Source organism: Pteropus medius, unplaced genomic scaffold (genome assembly GCF_902729225.1).
Source record: "Pteropus medius unplaced genomic scaffold, Ma_sr-lr_union100, whole genome shotgun sequence".
NCBI classification, from domain to species: Eukaryota; Metazoa; Chordata; class Mammalia; order Chiroptera; family Pteropodidae; genus Pteropus; species Pteropus medius.
This window is the reverse complement of record NW_024355205.1, coordinates 4,909,058-4,926,776: the sequence shown is the minus strand read 5'-3', so window position 1 is coordinate 4,926,776 and position 17,719 is coordinate 4,909,058. Positions and strand designations below refer to the sequence as shown.

Here is a 17,719-nt window from a genome sequence, read left to right as displayed (position 1 = left end):
ACCTTCCTTCCGCTGTAGGTCTGCAAAGGCATTTTAGCCAGCACCTCGATGCCCAATGAGCAGAACCCAGACTGACTCACAAACTAGTCCTGCTGACACACATTGGAATCCAATGGCTCATTCCACATTCCAGAAGAAGCAAATGAAAAGGGGGGAAAAGCCACGTGCTACCGCTGAACTGAAAGCGCAGACAGAGTGCGCTATAGAGTATTATTAAACCCAGAAAAAGAAAAGTGTAGGTACTTGAAATGTAGTCTAAGAGACACAAAATAGATATAAAATAGGATCAAAAGGCCATGAAGGGAGAACGAGATGTGACGACAGGCCCAAAGGATGACAGGAAAATGGAGCTTTGTGAGATGAGAAAGGACTGCAACAGAGGGAACTGGACAAGAGCAGAACTTAAACCAAAGTGAGAAAAATCAGTGTGACAAAAATATCAAAGCAGCGCTTTGAAATTAAACTTGAAAGATTTCCTCCAGAATGTGGAGAAAATAAGGGCATAATTATAAAAATAGAAGATGTCATACAAAAAAGGCAGATCACCGAGATCACACTTCTCTAAGGAAGAAATCAGAAAAATCAGATCAGAAGCAATAGTCAAAGCGATAACTGATAAAAACGTTTTCAAAGTTAAAAAAGAACCAAAAAAGGCAAATCAAGAGAACCTCACCGTTTCCTAGGAAAGGAAATTAAATGACACCTATTCTATAGAAACATCCTGACAATGTCCATATGATTAAAAGATTAAAAGTCCCCAAGCAGAAAAAGCAGACAAAGCAGGTTAATAATGAAGGAATAAAGACAGCAGGCCCCAGACTTTTCTACTAGAATATTAAATGCCCAGATAGAATGGACCAGTGTTGACAGAGTATTCAGGGGAAAACATCTGGTCTAAGATTTTGCTTTTCTTGTGTGAAAGAAGCAAAAATATACCTTTAGAGACGCAAGGTTTCAGAAAACAGATCACTCCAATAAACTTCTTTAAAAAAAATTACCTGAAATCCTAGTCTAGCCTATTAAAAGCAAAATCAAAATTAAGGGTTCGGGAATAGGTCAGATTGTAAAAAAGTCAAGGAGCAAAAGTAAGCACCGAAACCAGTTAAACAAAGAATCATTTCTAAAAAATTGTAAGTAGAGACACAGAATTGAATACAAATATCAAGTTATGCTTGAAATACAAAATCATTTTTGAAAGATTATACATACAATACATAAATAACAATTTAATGATGATTTTAGCATACTAGAGGATGGGGGGAAAGGAAAATAAAAAGGGAAATAAACAAATATTCAATTATAAGCCTTACACAGCCTTGAAGTTATTATTAATAGATAAAAGAGCATATCATCTTGCCAAAACCCTAAAGAAGATAAAAGAAAACAGCACATGGTGTAAATAGCTAAACCGGACATTAAAGAAAATAGCATAGAACTGTAAAAGACAGTTGGTAGCTATCGAATTAAATGTAAATAAGAAAAAAAATCATTATAAAACAAAGTTACATTAGAGTATCTATCCCTAAATTACAGACATACACCCCACATCAAAAACACAGTATTAGTTAAGGGAAATACAAAGAAAAGGAAAGAGGAATATTAATTTGAAACCAAGTAAAATTCAATGCAAAATGCATTTAATGGCATTAAAAGGGTAATTTTATGTTGATAAAAGTAAAATCTAACAGAAAGGTATGAGTTGTGAACCTCAGGGTACTAGATAATATAACACCAAAATATAAACAGTGAAATCTATTTCTAAGAAAAAATTTATATAAATATAATTTTTGTGAAAAACTAGCAACTCGGATTTTAACAAAGAAATATATGGACACCAGGATTTCGAATATTTACATCATGTTTTGTTTCATGTTTTTAAGATTAGAAATATTAACTTTTGCAATTAAAAACAAAAATACACCAATGAAACCAGATTATTTCCTCAAATCAGCAGAGATTGAGCATGTCATATTCTCTTATCCAATGTAAAAAATTTAATGGTAACGGTGAAATTTAAACTCTAACATTCTCCTACCCCCCAAACTGTAAATCTTAAAACTTCTAAAACATTGAGGGTTAAAGAGGAAGTCAAATGTATATTCATACTTAGAATTTAATCTAAGGCAGTAATCAAAGATGTGGACAGTGATATACGCTAAAGAATTCTCATTGCGACATCATGTTTCGAAAAACTCGGAAATATCTTAAATGTACAATAAGGGATGACTAAACACATCTGATAGCACCAGGGCCGAAGTGGAAAATAACATAGAACTGCTCAGAGGGAGCAGACAGGGAGCCCGACACACCTGAAGAGCATGGGCTTAGTCCAGTAAACGAAAGAGAAGTCCTTACGTGTATGTGGGCTGATGAAAGTAGGGGTTTACAAAGATAAATGTGTCGAATATATTCAGAATAAATTGTTAAGTGAAAATACCTAGAGAGGGAAACTAGTACAATCCACTCTTAGTAATCCAGAAGGTGGATGACAGTGTCCCAGAGTGGTCACAGTGAGTAACAACCACACTGACTCGGGGGACTCAAGGGAAGAGGCGTCAAGGGAAGAGGCGTCAATGTGCTCGTGGCCTGAGCTTGTACCAATGACACAGCAGGGAGGACGACCTTTTGTATGCAGATTTTTAGGTCGGTTTTAGCCACACTGGTATGGGAGACGTGAAATCTTTGCGTGGTGATGCCTACAAATAGGGTTACTCTGAGCCAGTGTGACCAGGACAGTCTTCATTTATTATCCCTGTAGTTCTTCCATATTCTCAAAAGCGGCCACGAATTACATGGGTGCTCAGCCTCTCTAGGCAACTGGAAATTTGGAAGTAGAAAGTAAGAGATAAAGGCATTAATCTGGGAAGAATGGGTCTCAATACAGTATTTTAGAACATAATATTGGATGACCATACTCAGAAACAAAAAGGGGAAAACAACAAATGTCAGAGAACTGAGTTTGGAGGGCACTCGGGTAGGAAAAAGGAGATAGTTCAAGCGCTGACACAGAAGAGCAGTGTGCCATGGGAGAGGGAATATTTACTTAAATGAATAATGAACAAAGACTCTCAACTAAAAAGTGATGCTACGTTTCCGTCAAAACCAGGACTTCTGTTAAGTAGTGAGGACAGAGGCCAAAATGCAGATGGTTAAGGAAGAAGTGGCAGAGGTGGACATTAGAGCGGTGAGAGGGGATCACCCAACTTGGGGAATTTGTCTTAAAATGAGGGGAGAGAAAGGTCATGGATGTGGCTGTGGGTACAACCACAGGGACCCGGCCTTGTGAACAAGGGTGGAGCAACAACTTATGAAACATATGCCATCACACATATAAACTGACTGATGACATGTAGGCAAGCCAGAAACAATTCATAAACAATACTTACAGCAAATTTCTAAAAGCCTAGCCAATCAAATCACATCTGAACTGCTTGATGCTATTTCAAATCCCATAAAAGAAAGAAGGCAAGTCTTTAAGGAAAGGAAAGTTCAAGCATGCGTAGAGCTGGCGTTATTAGAGACAGTGTCAACTGTGAGAAGCAAATGCGACCTGCCTTTAATGTCATGAGCAGATTGTATTTCCATCAGATGTACGACTGCCAATACACTTCAATTTTTAATATAATTATCTTCTAGGAACATAAGAGGAACTTTACATAAAACCATCCCGGCTCTTCGCCTCCCTTAGTGCTCCCATCCCACCCCCAAACGGCCCCCTAATTCTGGCCACCAACAAATATCATAAAATGTAATTCACGTGCCTGCGCCTGAATACTTTTGCTCTGAATTCTTTCACTCCACGAATATTTACTATGCACATTGTTCTAGGCACTGTGGATATAGCAGAGAACAAAATCAAGAGACAAAAATCCAACCCTCACAGAATTCATATGCTGGTGAAGAAGACAGACAGTAAAACGAATATATAAAGCATGTAATAAGTTAATGGTGTTAAATGTCATACGGGGGTGGGGAAAGGACGAGAGGGCGAAAGAATGAGCTAAGCATAGGATGGTCTGGAAAGGCCTGACCAAGAAGGTGTTGCCTGAACAGACCTGAAGGAGGTGAGTGAGGGGCAGTCCATACAGCCAACTGAGGGGAAAGCACTGCAGGTGGAAGGAACAGCCAGGGAAGGCCCCGGGCATGAGGGCAGGAGCAAGCCTACATGTTGTAAGAATAGCAAAGATGCCCACGCGACTGGAGCAGAGGGAGCGAGGGGGAGTGGAGAAGACGACAGGACAGCACGCAGGGAATTTGCAGCCTCGGGCGGGGTGTTTGGCTTTTACTCTGCGGGATGACAGGAAGCCACTGGAGGATTTGGAACACAGGGTTATATGCCTTACCAAGCTCGCTCTGGCTTATGTTTTGAGAACAGACTTTTAGGGGGTAAAAGTGCAGGGAAACCAGTTAGGAACTACTGAAGTGTTGGCTTTAGATCGGGGTATTGACAGTGGCAGCGGTGAGAAGTGGCTGGCTTTCATAGATATTTTCGAGATAGAGTCAAAAGGATAGCTGAAGAATTGGATGTGGAGGGGAGAGAGAGGAGAGAAAGAGAAAAGGTGGGTGGGGTGGGGAGGGTGGAGGAGAAGAAGGAAGAGAGAAGGGCATACAGAAATACTCCAAACCTTTTAGCGTGCACCTGCCTAAAATGATGGAGAAGCCATGAATGAAGACGGTCAGCTCATAGACAGGGCCAGAGGGGAAGGGCGGAGTTCTGTTTTGGACATGTAACAGTTGAGAAGTTGTCTAGATACCCAAGGGAAGACGTCAAGTTGGAGGTGAGGTACAAGTCTGGGTTCTGGGAGACCATCACTCGTGGACAGAAAGTACTGACTAACATCATAGGTCCTTGCTTGGTAAGTTGTTAAATCATATGTGTAGCATTAAAAGAAAAATCTAGGTGACACTATGCTTATCAATGGCCCTCTTCTCAGGGGTCTTACTATCTGGGGAGGCAAAGCACAAAGCAACACACACAAGCCCAGATAACTTACTGGAACACTGGAATGACTCTTTCCCCAGGAGCGTTTTATCACAAACCAAACACTGTAAAACCCCAGAGAATGTTCCAGGAACAAACTGATGTCGACTCAGTTTCTCTTTGTCCTTGGCATCCTTGCTTTTTGTCTTCAGACAGCACAGCAGCAGCAAAGTGTGGAAAAATGAGAAAAGAGAAATACTGAGAGCCAACCTTCCCAGAGAAGTCATACAAACAAAGTCTCTACATTTTCTATCAGAATATAAGGAATGCGCATCCAGGAAGACAATGATGCCAAGTGTAATATTACCCGGATGTAGTTGTCTTAGTATGATAATGACTTGGACAATGTTCCATAAGAAATGTAGAGGTTTTCGAATATGTGTGTATCAAATCTGAGGTAAGTGATTTTAAAAGGAAAGTGGAAAGTACACTAATCGCTGAGAAACTGAGCCATCTATGTTTTATAGATAATAGGCACAAAACCTTAATTACCTTAGATTTATTCCGAGGGCTCGTCATCCTATTCATGAGGAAGCTGAAAGTTCGGCTCACTTTGTACTTTTCAGACTCTGATTTGACAGGTATGATGTATTTATCCCATTCTTCTTCTGGAATTCTACAAAAAAAAGAATCTGTTATCATGGTTTGCGGGACTCCAAGGGGAAGCAATATACCGTATATTCATATATGTGTACATGTGTGTACACACATATATACATACATTTTAATACACATATTTTACATCTATCTATACATATATTTTTATACACATATATTTACACACATATTTTTCAAGGTTTAATGGTTATTCTAAAGATCAAGGTAGAAACTACTAAAAACATATCTTATAGATGGACAGGTAAATAAAGCAACTGTCTCACAATGTTAACAATTATGAAAACTAAGTGGTAGCCATAGGCATTTAGTACATAATATTTTCATCTTTTCTGTATACTTTAAAATTTTTCATAGTAAAATATTAGAGAAGTAAAGGAAATCTTAGACTTGTAATTTTACTCTGAAACATTCATCTCCCTATTTATTATGCTAATAGAATTTTCCTCAGGCACAGAGAAGCCAATATGGAATTGGATTTTATTTCTTTTTGGAACATAGAGATAATACTCAGCAGACGCACATTTCCTTTGTCAATACAGCCTGAGAAACAGACTGTCTACCTCTTGGTTAAGTCTCTCCCATTCAAAGAGGCTATTTGCAATCTGAGACTCTCTTGGTTGTAAAGGAGAGAAGGGTATGGATACTCGCCCAAAAATAAGAGGCAAGCTAGAGGTAATTTCACCAGTCTGTGAACATCATTTGTTTTCCTCTAATCCCTATCATTATTCTTTAGAGAAAAACAAGTCCCAGCTATGAAAGCTTATATTTCTCCTGGAACTTTCTCTGATAGTCTTATACTTCTAATATTATTACAGAAAGAGCATACATTAAAGATCAACCTAAATATCATGTCAAAACCAGATAACACTTCAGTAGACTATTTCCAAAATGAATATTTCATAGCCGAAGTCTCTCCTACCCACTCCTCCCCCAACTTCTCATTTGTCAGCGTTAGTGGATAACACATTCATCTCTGGGAAATACTTTTGAAAAACAACCATGTTATTGATATGCACCAAAATATATATGATTACATTTTGTGAAAATGAATTCAAGGACCACTTTCTAAGACTTCAGTTTTTTTCTCATTTGATCAATGACAGGCTTAGACTAAACTGTTTTTAAGGGACCGTCTCACACTTAAATATAATATGTACTTACCTGGTACATATTAAACAAAACTTTATTTAACTCTATACTAGATAATTGAGAGTTTAAACTTAAGAATGCATTTAGAAAAAATAAATGGCTTCAGAGCTGCCTCTTGGTCATGCGGATCTAAGGCATAGTCAGGGCAGTGAGTGACCTGCTTCTTGAATCCTGTACCAACAAGTGAAACTGGGTTTGCTACTTAGAGAAAACAGTCGAAAAAGTCAGAAGGAAAGAGGGTGAATAGAAATGAATGTTCCCTACCGAAAGGAACTCAGAGTTTCTTATTTCCTTTACCACCACAGCCATCTCCTTAGAGAACTGACTAGTTAATAGATTCTGTAAATGTCCATACTTCTTGTGTCTTAAGCATCCTAATTTGCTTAACAGGCTTGCTTTGGGAATGGAGAAAAAAATACATTTGACAGCTTATAAAGAATCTTTTCTGGCATACCATTTGTAACCTCACAAAGTGTCATCCAATGTCTAAGAGAACAGTAGTATGGTGAGAAGACCTATACCTCAGAATTAAAGAATGGTAAGGTCAATGAGGATTTTTTCTTTTTTTTTAATGATACATAATGTACTTTTATGTATTTATTTATTTATTAATTTTTTATGGTGACATTGGTTAACGAAATCCAATAAGTTTCAGCTGTACCCTTTAACAGTAAATCATATATATATATACATATATATTTACACTGTGTTCACCTTTCTTTCTGCCACCACATACTTGACCCCCTTTTGAGGTCAAGAAGTCCTCTCCCCTACTTCCTAGTAGGAGCACAACTCTTTCAAATAAAGAAAATTAATTTTTGTTTACTCAACTCTACTCCCAATTCTCCATGCTACAGAAGACTATATCAAGAACAATGTTTCAGTTTTGATTGAAAACCTATACATGCAGCAAAATTTACCACGTATCCTATATACTTTTACAAAATGACATAAAACCGTACCATTTAATCTGTAATCTCAAAGGCTGATAAGACCTGAGACATGACAATATAAATTAAAAAATACTGAAACACTAAATATTAAAAACTCGGATTAATCATCCAACCTGGTAGAAATGTGAATATCATAGACATGACACACTGTCCTATTATAAGAATGGGTAATGCAACGTAACCTCTGAGCAAATATGGAAGGTTGATTGATAAGTGTAAGCAGCTTAAAACAGAGCAAGGCACATAAAAAACACCCAGCAATGGTCAGCGATGGCTGCTCCTGCTATTTATTATCATCATTGTCATGACGTCATCTTCATCATCATCCTATTCTTAAAAGGCATTCTTAGCCTTCCTCTGGCTTTCTCATTTCAAAATTTCTATTCTGGTCTCAAAAATATATGAATGAATAAAAGGAGGCTTTTCTTAGTAATACTTTTATTCTAAGATTTAAAGCAAAATAGTCCATCTTGATCTATTTATTAAAAGGTTTCAGAGTTTTAGTGTTAATATTCCCCAAATTAAAACCATTTTCCTTTTTCACATGGTCTCTTAAAGCCAAACATTTATGCCTTTTTTGATATTCCTGTCATAACCCCAGGGCTATTTCACACAAGTTGTTAGTTACTCAAGGCCAACAGATCTCAACAATCTTGCCTGCTCACACTAGTCAGTTACCCAAACTTTATTCCAGTGACAGTTTTACCTACTACAGAAAAAAAGCTTAGGCATAAATCTTTCAAATCTGCATATCAATCAGAAAACTGATAATGCTTAAAGAACTTTCTGCATCATTTACTCTGTTTCAAACTTAACACTTCTAAGCAACACTCCATGCAGACAGACGGTAGAACTGTTTAGGCTTTCTATACTTTCTATAACTGATCACCCAGGGGCCTGTTACCATAGTGATGCTTCTTGTCAGGGCAGACCGACCTATCTTGATGCTTTTCAAAACCAGGCAGTCCGCACTCTGCTCTCCTCAGTCCTATATGTTGGAAGTGTTTGGCTTTGACAATACCCCAAAAATAGAATATATTCTGTCTTCAGTCCTAAGGGCTGCACATCTGGGGACTGAAAGGAGCAGCTGGCCAACCTATGCTGATACAAATCACAAAGGAAGCCAAGAATTCAGGCAGGCTCATTACATAGAAACCTCACAAACTATTAAACAAATGTCAAAAATGATGCGCACACTTTCCAAAGATGGATCAAAGAGTCACTCAGGAAATTTGCAAAAGTTAAAATACCTTTTTTCTCTTGGGGGCTCCGGTAAGCTGTAAGCTCTTTGTTCTACAAGACACAGAATAATAAAATGAAAACTAAGGCAGACAAACTAGCAGTCATGTGTTAATCTGAAATGTACACACTCAATCGTATTGTTTTCATTATATACACCACCAGTTATGAGAAAATAAGTCACTTTATATAAATAGTGCATTGCTCTGGATATCTTCATTACTTTCCCTAGTTTGGAGAGAATGGAGAAGAGGCTATACCATGGCAACGTGTAATGATTTTAAGAACTAAGTTAGCATCAGCAAAGGGCAGCAAACATTTTCAGGAGTGCAGAAAATTAGTTTTATTTTTTTGGATGTTTCTCACCAGAGCTTCATCCCTTATTTGTAACACTAATTCCCAAACATGTAGAATCAATAAATATCTCAGCTGCTTTTTAAGCAAAGCCCAAAAGAAAAGACTTGAAGGTCAGCCTAAGGAAGACTCCATTTTAATAAAGCTGCAATGCCTTTATCAAATCCTAGCAGCGGCCAGTCCAGAGATGTGCTTTGTTGCTCATAGGAAAGGGAAAACCACCTTTCCCATTGGACTTATCGGGGGGAAGGGGCAGGCTCATGCAAGCAGCTTAGCGCCATCTTGTTTTCGGAAGGAACTAGAGTACTTACTACAGGGATGGAGCAGAGACACTGATTTAGACAGTGAGAGAGACTGAAGGATGGAACGGCCACTGTGGAGCACACCATCTACAGAGCAGGGACAAATCCTTTACTGTTACAATCCAGAAGTGCGAAGAGGCAAAATGAAGACGCAAAGGAAAATGGGCCAGATATGTAAGGAGAAAAACTAATAACAGATACCCCCTGAAATGAGTAAATATCAATGTTGAACCTAATATTATCTTATAGGCAAAAGAAAATCTACTTTGAAAAATTTGAAGGCTTTATTTTACTGTTGTTAAATGTTCCACAAATTAAGTCTTGGGCAGAAATCAGTATCCTTACTGTAAATAGTTTGAGGTGCCAAGAGAATAAGCCACTTGTCCAAAATAATCTAGCTAATAAGATAACAGAACTAAAATCAGGAAACTGGACAATGTTTAATAGTATTCCATCCATCAGTGCACAGATATTCAAAAGTACATTCACTTCATTCCTCAGATTTTTAAATGTAGAACACTTCTGTACATCTTGGGGAGGTAATAATTATCATCTCAATATTTGATAATGTTCCTTTCTATCTAGACTCACAACGTACCAAAGGGAATTATGTATAGGGTTGGACTTTGTTTTATGTATATTAGCATTAAGTAATAAAGGTGCCACCATTGCACTCCTGGTTCAAAAAAAAAGCATAAGACATGATAATAAGTAACCTTTTGGAGAAGACAAGGAAGAGAGAACACAAATAAGAATAAAAAGGACAGAAAGACCATCGTCTCTTTGTTCACCTATGTTACAGCTCATATATGGGAGTTTTCCACTGGGGCAAAAGGAGATTTGGGGTCTATTCAAATCGAGAAAATGCTTAGGACTATTCAAAACTCATAGATAGATGATTTCTAACACCACAGATGTCAATTTACCTCTGATTAGTTTAAGCAAATAAAAAAATGAAACATTAGAATACCTCTTTGAAGTAGTCAAGGTTTCACATCTGTGCTTTGATCACACACAGTTAAAATTATTCATTCTTAAGAGTTAATTTATTCTTCATAGTCTTACAGTTTTGACTGACCTAAATGGTATCAATCCAAACATTTGCAACCACACAGTAATATCTGTTAAAACCTGTGTACATTTAGTGCGTAGCCTCAACCTAAATTGCTTGTTTGGAATTCTTACCTTCTGGAGAGTATCAAACTTCATTTAAATAGCCCTGGTTTTAAATATACTATCACAAGATAAGCTTTTGTTCACAGAAAAACCAAAGGAATTACTGTCAGCTTTTGATTCTTTCTAATTCAAATGCAAAGGCTTAAGGATTATATGTTAGGCAAAGATATCCTTCCTGATTCATTAAAGAGTTCAAAAGTAAGGGCTCTTTTTCCTTATAGACAAGCAGTTCCTCTCAGTTATCTGTTTCAAACTTCATAACTGTCTGACTTAAAAAAAATCAGAGATGTCTACCCTGAATAAGCCCAATCCCATCTGATCTTGGAAGCTAAGCAGGGTCGGGCCTGGTTAGTACTTGGATGGGAGACCACCTAGGAAGACCAGGTGCTGTAGGCATAAAAATTTTTTTAAAAGAAAGGATTGTAAGCTGACAAGGTTCTTGCAATCTGTGAGATCGACCAAGGGTTGCCGTGCATAAATAAATAAATAAATAAATAAATAAATAAATAATCAGAGATACTACAGATATAAAGGCAAGGCCACCATTTTGCACACTTCACAGAAGACTTAAAACTATTTTCCCAATAGTTACAGTATAAAGTTAATTTGCTACCTAGGACTATCAGTAAAAAGGTGCCATTAAAAGGAATCTCAACCTAAACTAAGGTTAGGGATACCTGAAGATTCTAGAAATATTCGTGATATTAAAAAAAAATAAAATCCAGGGCAAATTTAATCCATTTTCTTTTCCTGTCTTCTAAAAGGTAATCGTATCCTCTTTCTCTTAGTCCTTTTCTCCATCTTTCCATTCCAAAAATTAGAACTGACATATATCAGTGGTCTTACTTTCTCCTCTCCAAAAAGACTTCGCAAAAAGATAAATGAAAAAAAAAAAATGCCTAGTAGCATTTTGTATTTTATGTATCTTGTCTACTATATTCATTTAATAAATATTTATTGAACACCTCTCGTATATAAGTCGCTGTTTTAAGATGGCAGCACCAAGCACGGAGACTATACTTTCAGTATTGTTCCACATAGCATAAAAATGCAAAATAACAACAATGTAATAAAGCAAGAATTTTTAAAAAGGAAAGAAAAAAGAAGAAGTAAAATAATTCTATTTTGAATATTCTACACTGGGAAAACTATATTCCTTAAGCACATCTCTTGTTTTTTGTATCTTTTAAGAGTCAAGGAGAATAGACCAAAAAAAAAAAAAAATTATATAATCATTGATAAAAATTTATTATGTAATTTATTATGTAATGCTATATATTACAGATTAACATGAATATTTCCAAATATGCCTTTAAATGTAATTATTACATAATATATTATATATAGAAAGTATAAAAAATTACATTTAAAAGTAAAGTCGAAAATGAAGTGGTGGCTGAGAGGGGCTACAAGGTCAGCTCTAAGTTGCTCATAATTGTCCTATTTATTGATCTAAATTTACTTTTAAAAATCCATCAAGCTATATGCTTATAATTTATACTCCATTCTGTAGGCATACTATATTTTGATTAAAACTTTAATGTATAAAAGTTACATTTCAGATTGCTTGCACTGGCACAAAAATGCTGGGATATATTTACTCATGTTTCAAATATGTTCTCTTATTTTGACTCTCTAAAGTTCTTTCATAAAGAAAGAAAGAAAATCTATTTCGTGGTGGTTTGCCTCCAAAGAGTTAGATTATTTCAGCAACTTATATATAGGGCAAAAGTAAGTTATATATTTTACTTATATAAAATTCTCTAAAGCCCTCACAATAATGAACTAGAATAAATTCTAGTTTATACTATCCTTGAGGAAAACATTTTATTCAAAGAATAAAGTAACAAAAAGGTGTGTACAAATTTATAATTTCATCAAAATCAAATCTTTAACTTGTCTGATATCCAATGAGTAAAGGATTTTGCTAAGCTTAGAAAAATCAATTGTGAAAATAAAATTGAAAATCCCCACCTGCCGTTCTTGTATATTTTATGTAATTTTACTAACTGAAAATCTGCTCTGAAATAGAATACTTTCAAAACCAAATGGTAAATAATGCTCACCTTCACTTGAATTGCACACTGTAAAATCACGCACCAACCGAGTTTTTCCTAAAGAGATTTTGGGTGATGAGCAGGAATAAGAACGTGAGCGGACTCCAGAAAGCAATGATTCCTAAAAGAGACCATAATAAAGTTTTTAAAAATGCCACACAAGACTTGAAAGTATATGTTCACCATAAATGTTACTAAATCAGCATCTTTGTAAAAATATTCAACCTGAACATTTCTGATGTAATCTTATTGTTTCTGTTTGCCTCTCACAACTTTCAAATTTTAAACTTTTAAATTTTATTGTCTTTCAGTGCTTTAGTAAACTTCAGTTTTGGGAACAGTTCTTACATATACTTTAGGATACAAAAATGACATTCCAAACAAGTTGGTTAAAAGTGTAAAATTAAGTCAAATGACTTTTCCTCTAGTATATTTAAAGATGAGTTTGACTTTTTCTCGTCTAAGTTTTCGGTTATTTTTATTTTATAATGTAGCATTTGGGCAAAATTCTATATTAACTAATACCTCCATACTTGATGATGATTAGGAGGTAGAGGGATAGCCACTTACAATGACAAGAGTTTTAAAAACTTCCAAACAGCTATTTAAGTTTACAATGTTAGCTGCAGCCTCTAGGGAAGAATCATCAGGTCAATATACAAATCTTCCTAGGCTGTACTCATCTTTTAATAGAACTTCCATCCAGTACTTCCTGGGATTATATTTGAATATCACTGATTTATTATGCATCTTCATTTCTTTTAAATGACCTGTCATTTTTGTTCCTGTTTTCTCGATTACATACAATTTCTGTTGTAATGTTAGCAACATATGTGAAAATGGCAGATGCAAAATAATTAAAACATAGTTTTCTTACTTGTTCTAGAAAATTTAAATGAATATGCAACAGAACACCACTAAAGCCATTTACGGTGCCCAACTCCAATCCAATAATGGCCTCGTGGCCTTAGAATTGATCCCATCCACCATTTGTAAGATACCACTTAAAGCTAGGGCTAAAATAAAGTAATGCAAAATTTATTACTAAAATTAAGCCATCAGCAACTGTCCTTCACAAGCACTGGTCTCCCTTCTGTTCTCCCTAAGTGAAAACACATGGTTTCCCTAAATTCATCAGTTTAAAGAGCCTGGAGGAAAGTTGAAAACAGATGCCTAACCCTGCTGCAAACAGTCTTGGGCTGTGGCTACCCTGACTGTCTTTTTAGGGAGGACCCTCTGGGCCTGGATGTCAGAAAGGCCATCCCAAGCCATCCTATAACCCTAACAGTGAGCTGGCCACAAAAGGCCCTCATCAAATGCCACCCTCTGCATTTAAGTCATATATGGTAATCATTTTGCATAATAATGGGACTTGAAAATTATCCAGAAACCCCTGGTAAAAAGTTACACAGGGTAATTAGAGGCAAGGCTAGATACATTTTAAACCACAGATTCTTCTTAAAAGTGAACAACGTGAAACTGTTTCACAAAGATTGAATTACTTTTCATTCCAAGTAATGATGAGTGCTTCATGATTCCATTCAAAATGCAAAACGAAGGAGGGTCTATATTAACAACCATATCCATTTCTTGTTATCCAGAAATATCATATGACCTTCAGGTTCAGAAGATTATGACAGTTCTACTGGCCTCAGAGCTGAGGGGGAAGGAGCGAGGATCTGTGGTCAGAGACCTGGATCTGAGCTCTGACTATCACCGAGCTTGGGTAAACAGGGCAAGACATCGCGCCTCTGCGGAACCTCATCTACTCGAAAATTAAAAGTATCACTTACATCCTAGGCAACTTATGATAGTTATATTTTGTACATACATAAAATATGTCTTGTATATTGTAGAGCATACTACAAAAATAAAGCAGTATCATAACATCCATGTGTCACAGTAAGAGCTGTTTGGACATAGCACACATTATTTTACCTTAGTAAACTCAATTTAAAACGAGACAAGTGGACAATAATACAAATCAAAATGGAAGAAAACATATGTCCGAACACAAAAGGGCTTTCTCTGCAAGATTGGAGGAATTTAATTTTTAAAAAGAAACAACTATAACAAAGTGAAACCCCAATGCGAAAGTGCCAATGAGAAAAATTCTGTCTCCTGTGGAAAACTGATAAAGTTTATGGTGTTCCAGATTAGTGCATGCGGCCAGGAATACTCAACATCACCTCTGTCTTAGTAATATCTTACCTCGTCACCTGGGCCAAGAAAAGTTTTATGTGAGCAAAATAAGTTTGATCACTTAAATCCACTTAATACTACCAGTTTTCTCCCTTTGCTTAAGAGATGATGGTAGAAATTACTGTGTAAAATAAAAAAATTTTCCAAGTCTATGAAAAATTACATGTGAATTAATGAAAACAAATCAGCTCTTGTAAGTAAGGAATATACAAATTAAAATGAGAAAAATTAAAACGAATCGGGTAGCTCATGGATCTCAAAAATATTATGCATGTGAATAAAACGTTTTTCAGAAATGAATTAGATTTAGACAACACATTTTCCAAGCTTAGAATAACCCAGATAGAATACCAACAAGAATACCTTTGACTGAGGGTTACTTGATAAAGAAAGTGACTCAGTCCTGGAGATGTTAAAATCCGGTTCAGTGTTGGTCTCAAAAGAGTCCAATTCGTCCCCACTAGGAATCCCAGATCTTGAGGAACTCTGAGACACTGGCGTGTGACAAGCGTGGGGCTGCTCTGAAGGCCCTTCGCCTTCACTGTCGGCATCCAAGACATCGAGACTAGAACTAAAGCACAAAATGAACAAGTAAATGATCGAGAAAGCAGAGTCATTGTTTCTATTTCTCTGAATTCAAATTATCTTATTGGTGTGAGGTACAATGGGTCCTCATTTAATTTCTAAATATAATTAAATTTATATTTAAGAAGTTTTTGTTGTTTTTTCTCCCAAATATTCTGTTTTTCAACGAAATTCTGTTTCCCCAAGTAAAAATTTCTACTTTGCAAAAACCATTTCCAGTGCTCTAAGAAACAAAAGCTGGTTCAAGTTAGTGTTATCCTATTGCTGTTTTGTAAATGTAATTATTACAAGCCCTAAATAGCTACCCTTAAAATATTAAAAATATAGACAAAATAGAGTCACTGGGCTGTTGGGGAAAGGGGTGTTCTGGGAGGATCTGCAGTGAAAATATGCAGTGTAGCATTCTCTGTATTGTCCCTGGGCTAGAAAGCTCAGGAGGGCAGAGGCATAGGGTAAGAATGATGAGCAGAGGTTTCACCGCAGAGTTGTTGTCAACTCAGAGGTCAGACACAAGTCCAGCGAGTGTCAAGTCATAGGTCAGACATGAATCAAGTTAGGTCCCAAATTTGTCATATTAGATTATCATAGGTAGAAATTTTTTAAAAAATTATTCCCATGAAAAATCCACCTCAGAAATGGGTAGTACTTATGTTCATCTACTAATGCTTTTCTTTAACTTTGATAACCATGAAACTGAAAGGAATGAATTTGACCTTCCACATTCCTGGCTGGTTCCATAACATTTACATTTTAAACCACTCAAAGTTTGAGGCCAACAGCTTTCACAGCCATGTTAATTGCATGGTGCATTTTTTTTAATTAAATGTACTTGCGGTCTCTCTCACTCTCTTCCTCTCAGTGTTCTTTACTCTGTCTGTCTCACTGTCCCTCTCACTGTCCCTCTCACTCTCTGCCTCTGAGAGGAGACCACATTCCGTCTGTGGAGTGTTACCCCCTTTCTAATGAACTTTCCTTTTGTCTCTAAAAAAAGATAAATTTATCTGGATACCATTGGTTAATAATATTACATAAATTTCAGGTGTACAATTTATAATACGACATCTGTATACTCCATTTACCACCCAAAGTCTAGTCTCCTTCTGTCACCATATTTTTGACCCCCTTTACCCTCTTCATCCTCCCCCCTATACCCCTTCCCCTCTGGTACCCACCATGTTGTTGTCCTTTTATAAAACAAAAAACAACAAACAAACAAAACGAACAGTATATTTTTTAAAAGTTTTTTTTTTTTTGGTTGTTACAGTTCTGGGATTAAATTTTTAATAACAATATAATGAAACCATCTTGATTACAAAACTCTGAAAAACCTGCTTGGGTTATTTTTCTTTAAAAAAAAAAATAGGCTATTTAAAAGCCACCGAATATCAATGTAATAAATTACATGACATTTGGTACTACATACGTCTCTAATCCAAACACTAAGATTAGTCGCTAACCCTCCTTGGTACCAGCGAACCCAGCAATAAGTGAAGGCCACGGCTGGCACCACTGAAGTTTCCAAAGCGGGGTGTTTTCCTTGAAGACTCACTGAGAGCCTTCACTTTGGCATTGAGAAGGAAAGGAAAAATTGGAGGTGGACTTCACACTTTAGTTTAATTTTACACCCAAATCTGTTGGAGTACATAAAATTATCTCATGAAAAACTAAAGCTTAGTGTTAAGAAAACCCTTCTAGTAAATGTTGGTACTTTGAACATTACAGTAATGTAGTTACAGATATTTTAAGGTGCTAATTCAATGATTAAAGTCCTTGATTCAATGGTTATCTGGGGGTAGAAGCAATCTAGGGGTGGGATAGTTGGTCAAAGGTTTGTGGAAGTCCTGTGCCTCTGCATTTGTCTTTCAACTTGTGATCTCTTTACTAATGAAAATTAGTTCAAAAATTAGTTCAAATGGTTGGTCGCCTGTAACAATATCCTATTTTAACACAAGCCTGTCCAGTTATATACAGCATTTCTCCATCACTATGAATACACCCTGGAAGTATCAATGAGTATTATTTTATTTTGCATATTATACTTTAAAACATTTCTTTTTCTAATTCAAAATTGGGCTGTGGTTTTTCTTTGTTACGCTATTAACC

At 36.3% G+C, this 17,719-nt stretch overlaps 1 protein-coding gene and 1 pseudogene across 9 annotated transcripts in view; one reads left to right on the top strand and one right to left on the bottom strand.

The window, feature by feature from the left end:
- ARHGEF28 (Rho guanine nucleotide exchange factor 28) overlaps positions 1-17,719 on the bottom strand; it is a 258,757-nt gene that overhangs the window by 70,067 nt on the left and 170,971 nt on the right. For all 9 annotated transcript variants that reach the window (XM_039857455.1, XM_039857458.1, XM_039857462.1 and 6 more), the window contains 5 exons: positions 15,395-15,602; positions 12,839-12,950; positions 8,952-8,994; positions 5,474-5,597; positions 4,995-5,127 (listed from right to left, as the gene is read on the bottom strand). In XM_039857455.1, the coding sequence (XP_039713389.1) occupies positions 4,995-5,127; positions 5,474-5,597; positions 8,952-8,994; positions 12,839-12,950; positions 15,395-15,602 (620 nt within the window). The remainder of the gene's footprint in view (positions 1-4,994; positions 5,128-5,473; positions 5,598-8,951; positions 8,995-12,838; positions 12,951-15,394; positions 15,603-17,719) is intronic.
- On the top strand, positions 11,049-11,168 carry LOC120599132 (uncharacterized; annotated as a pseudogene).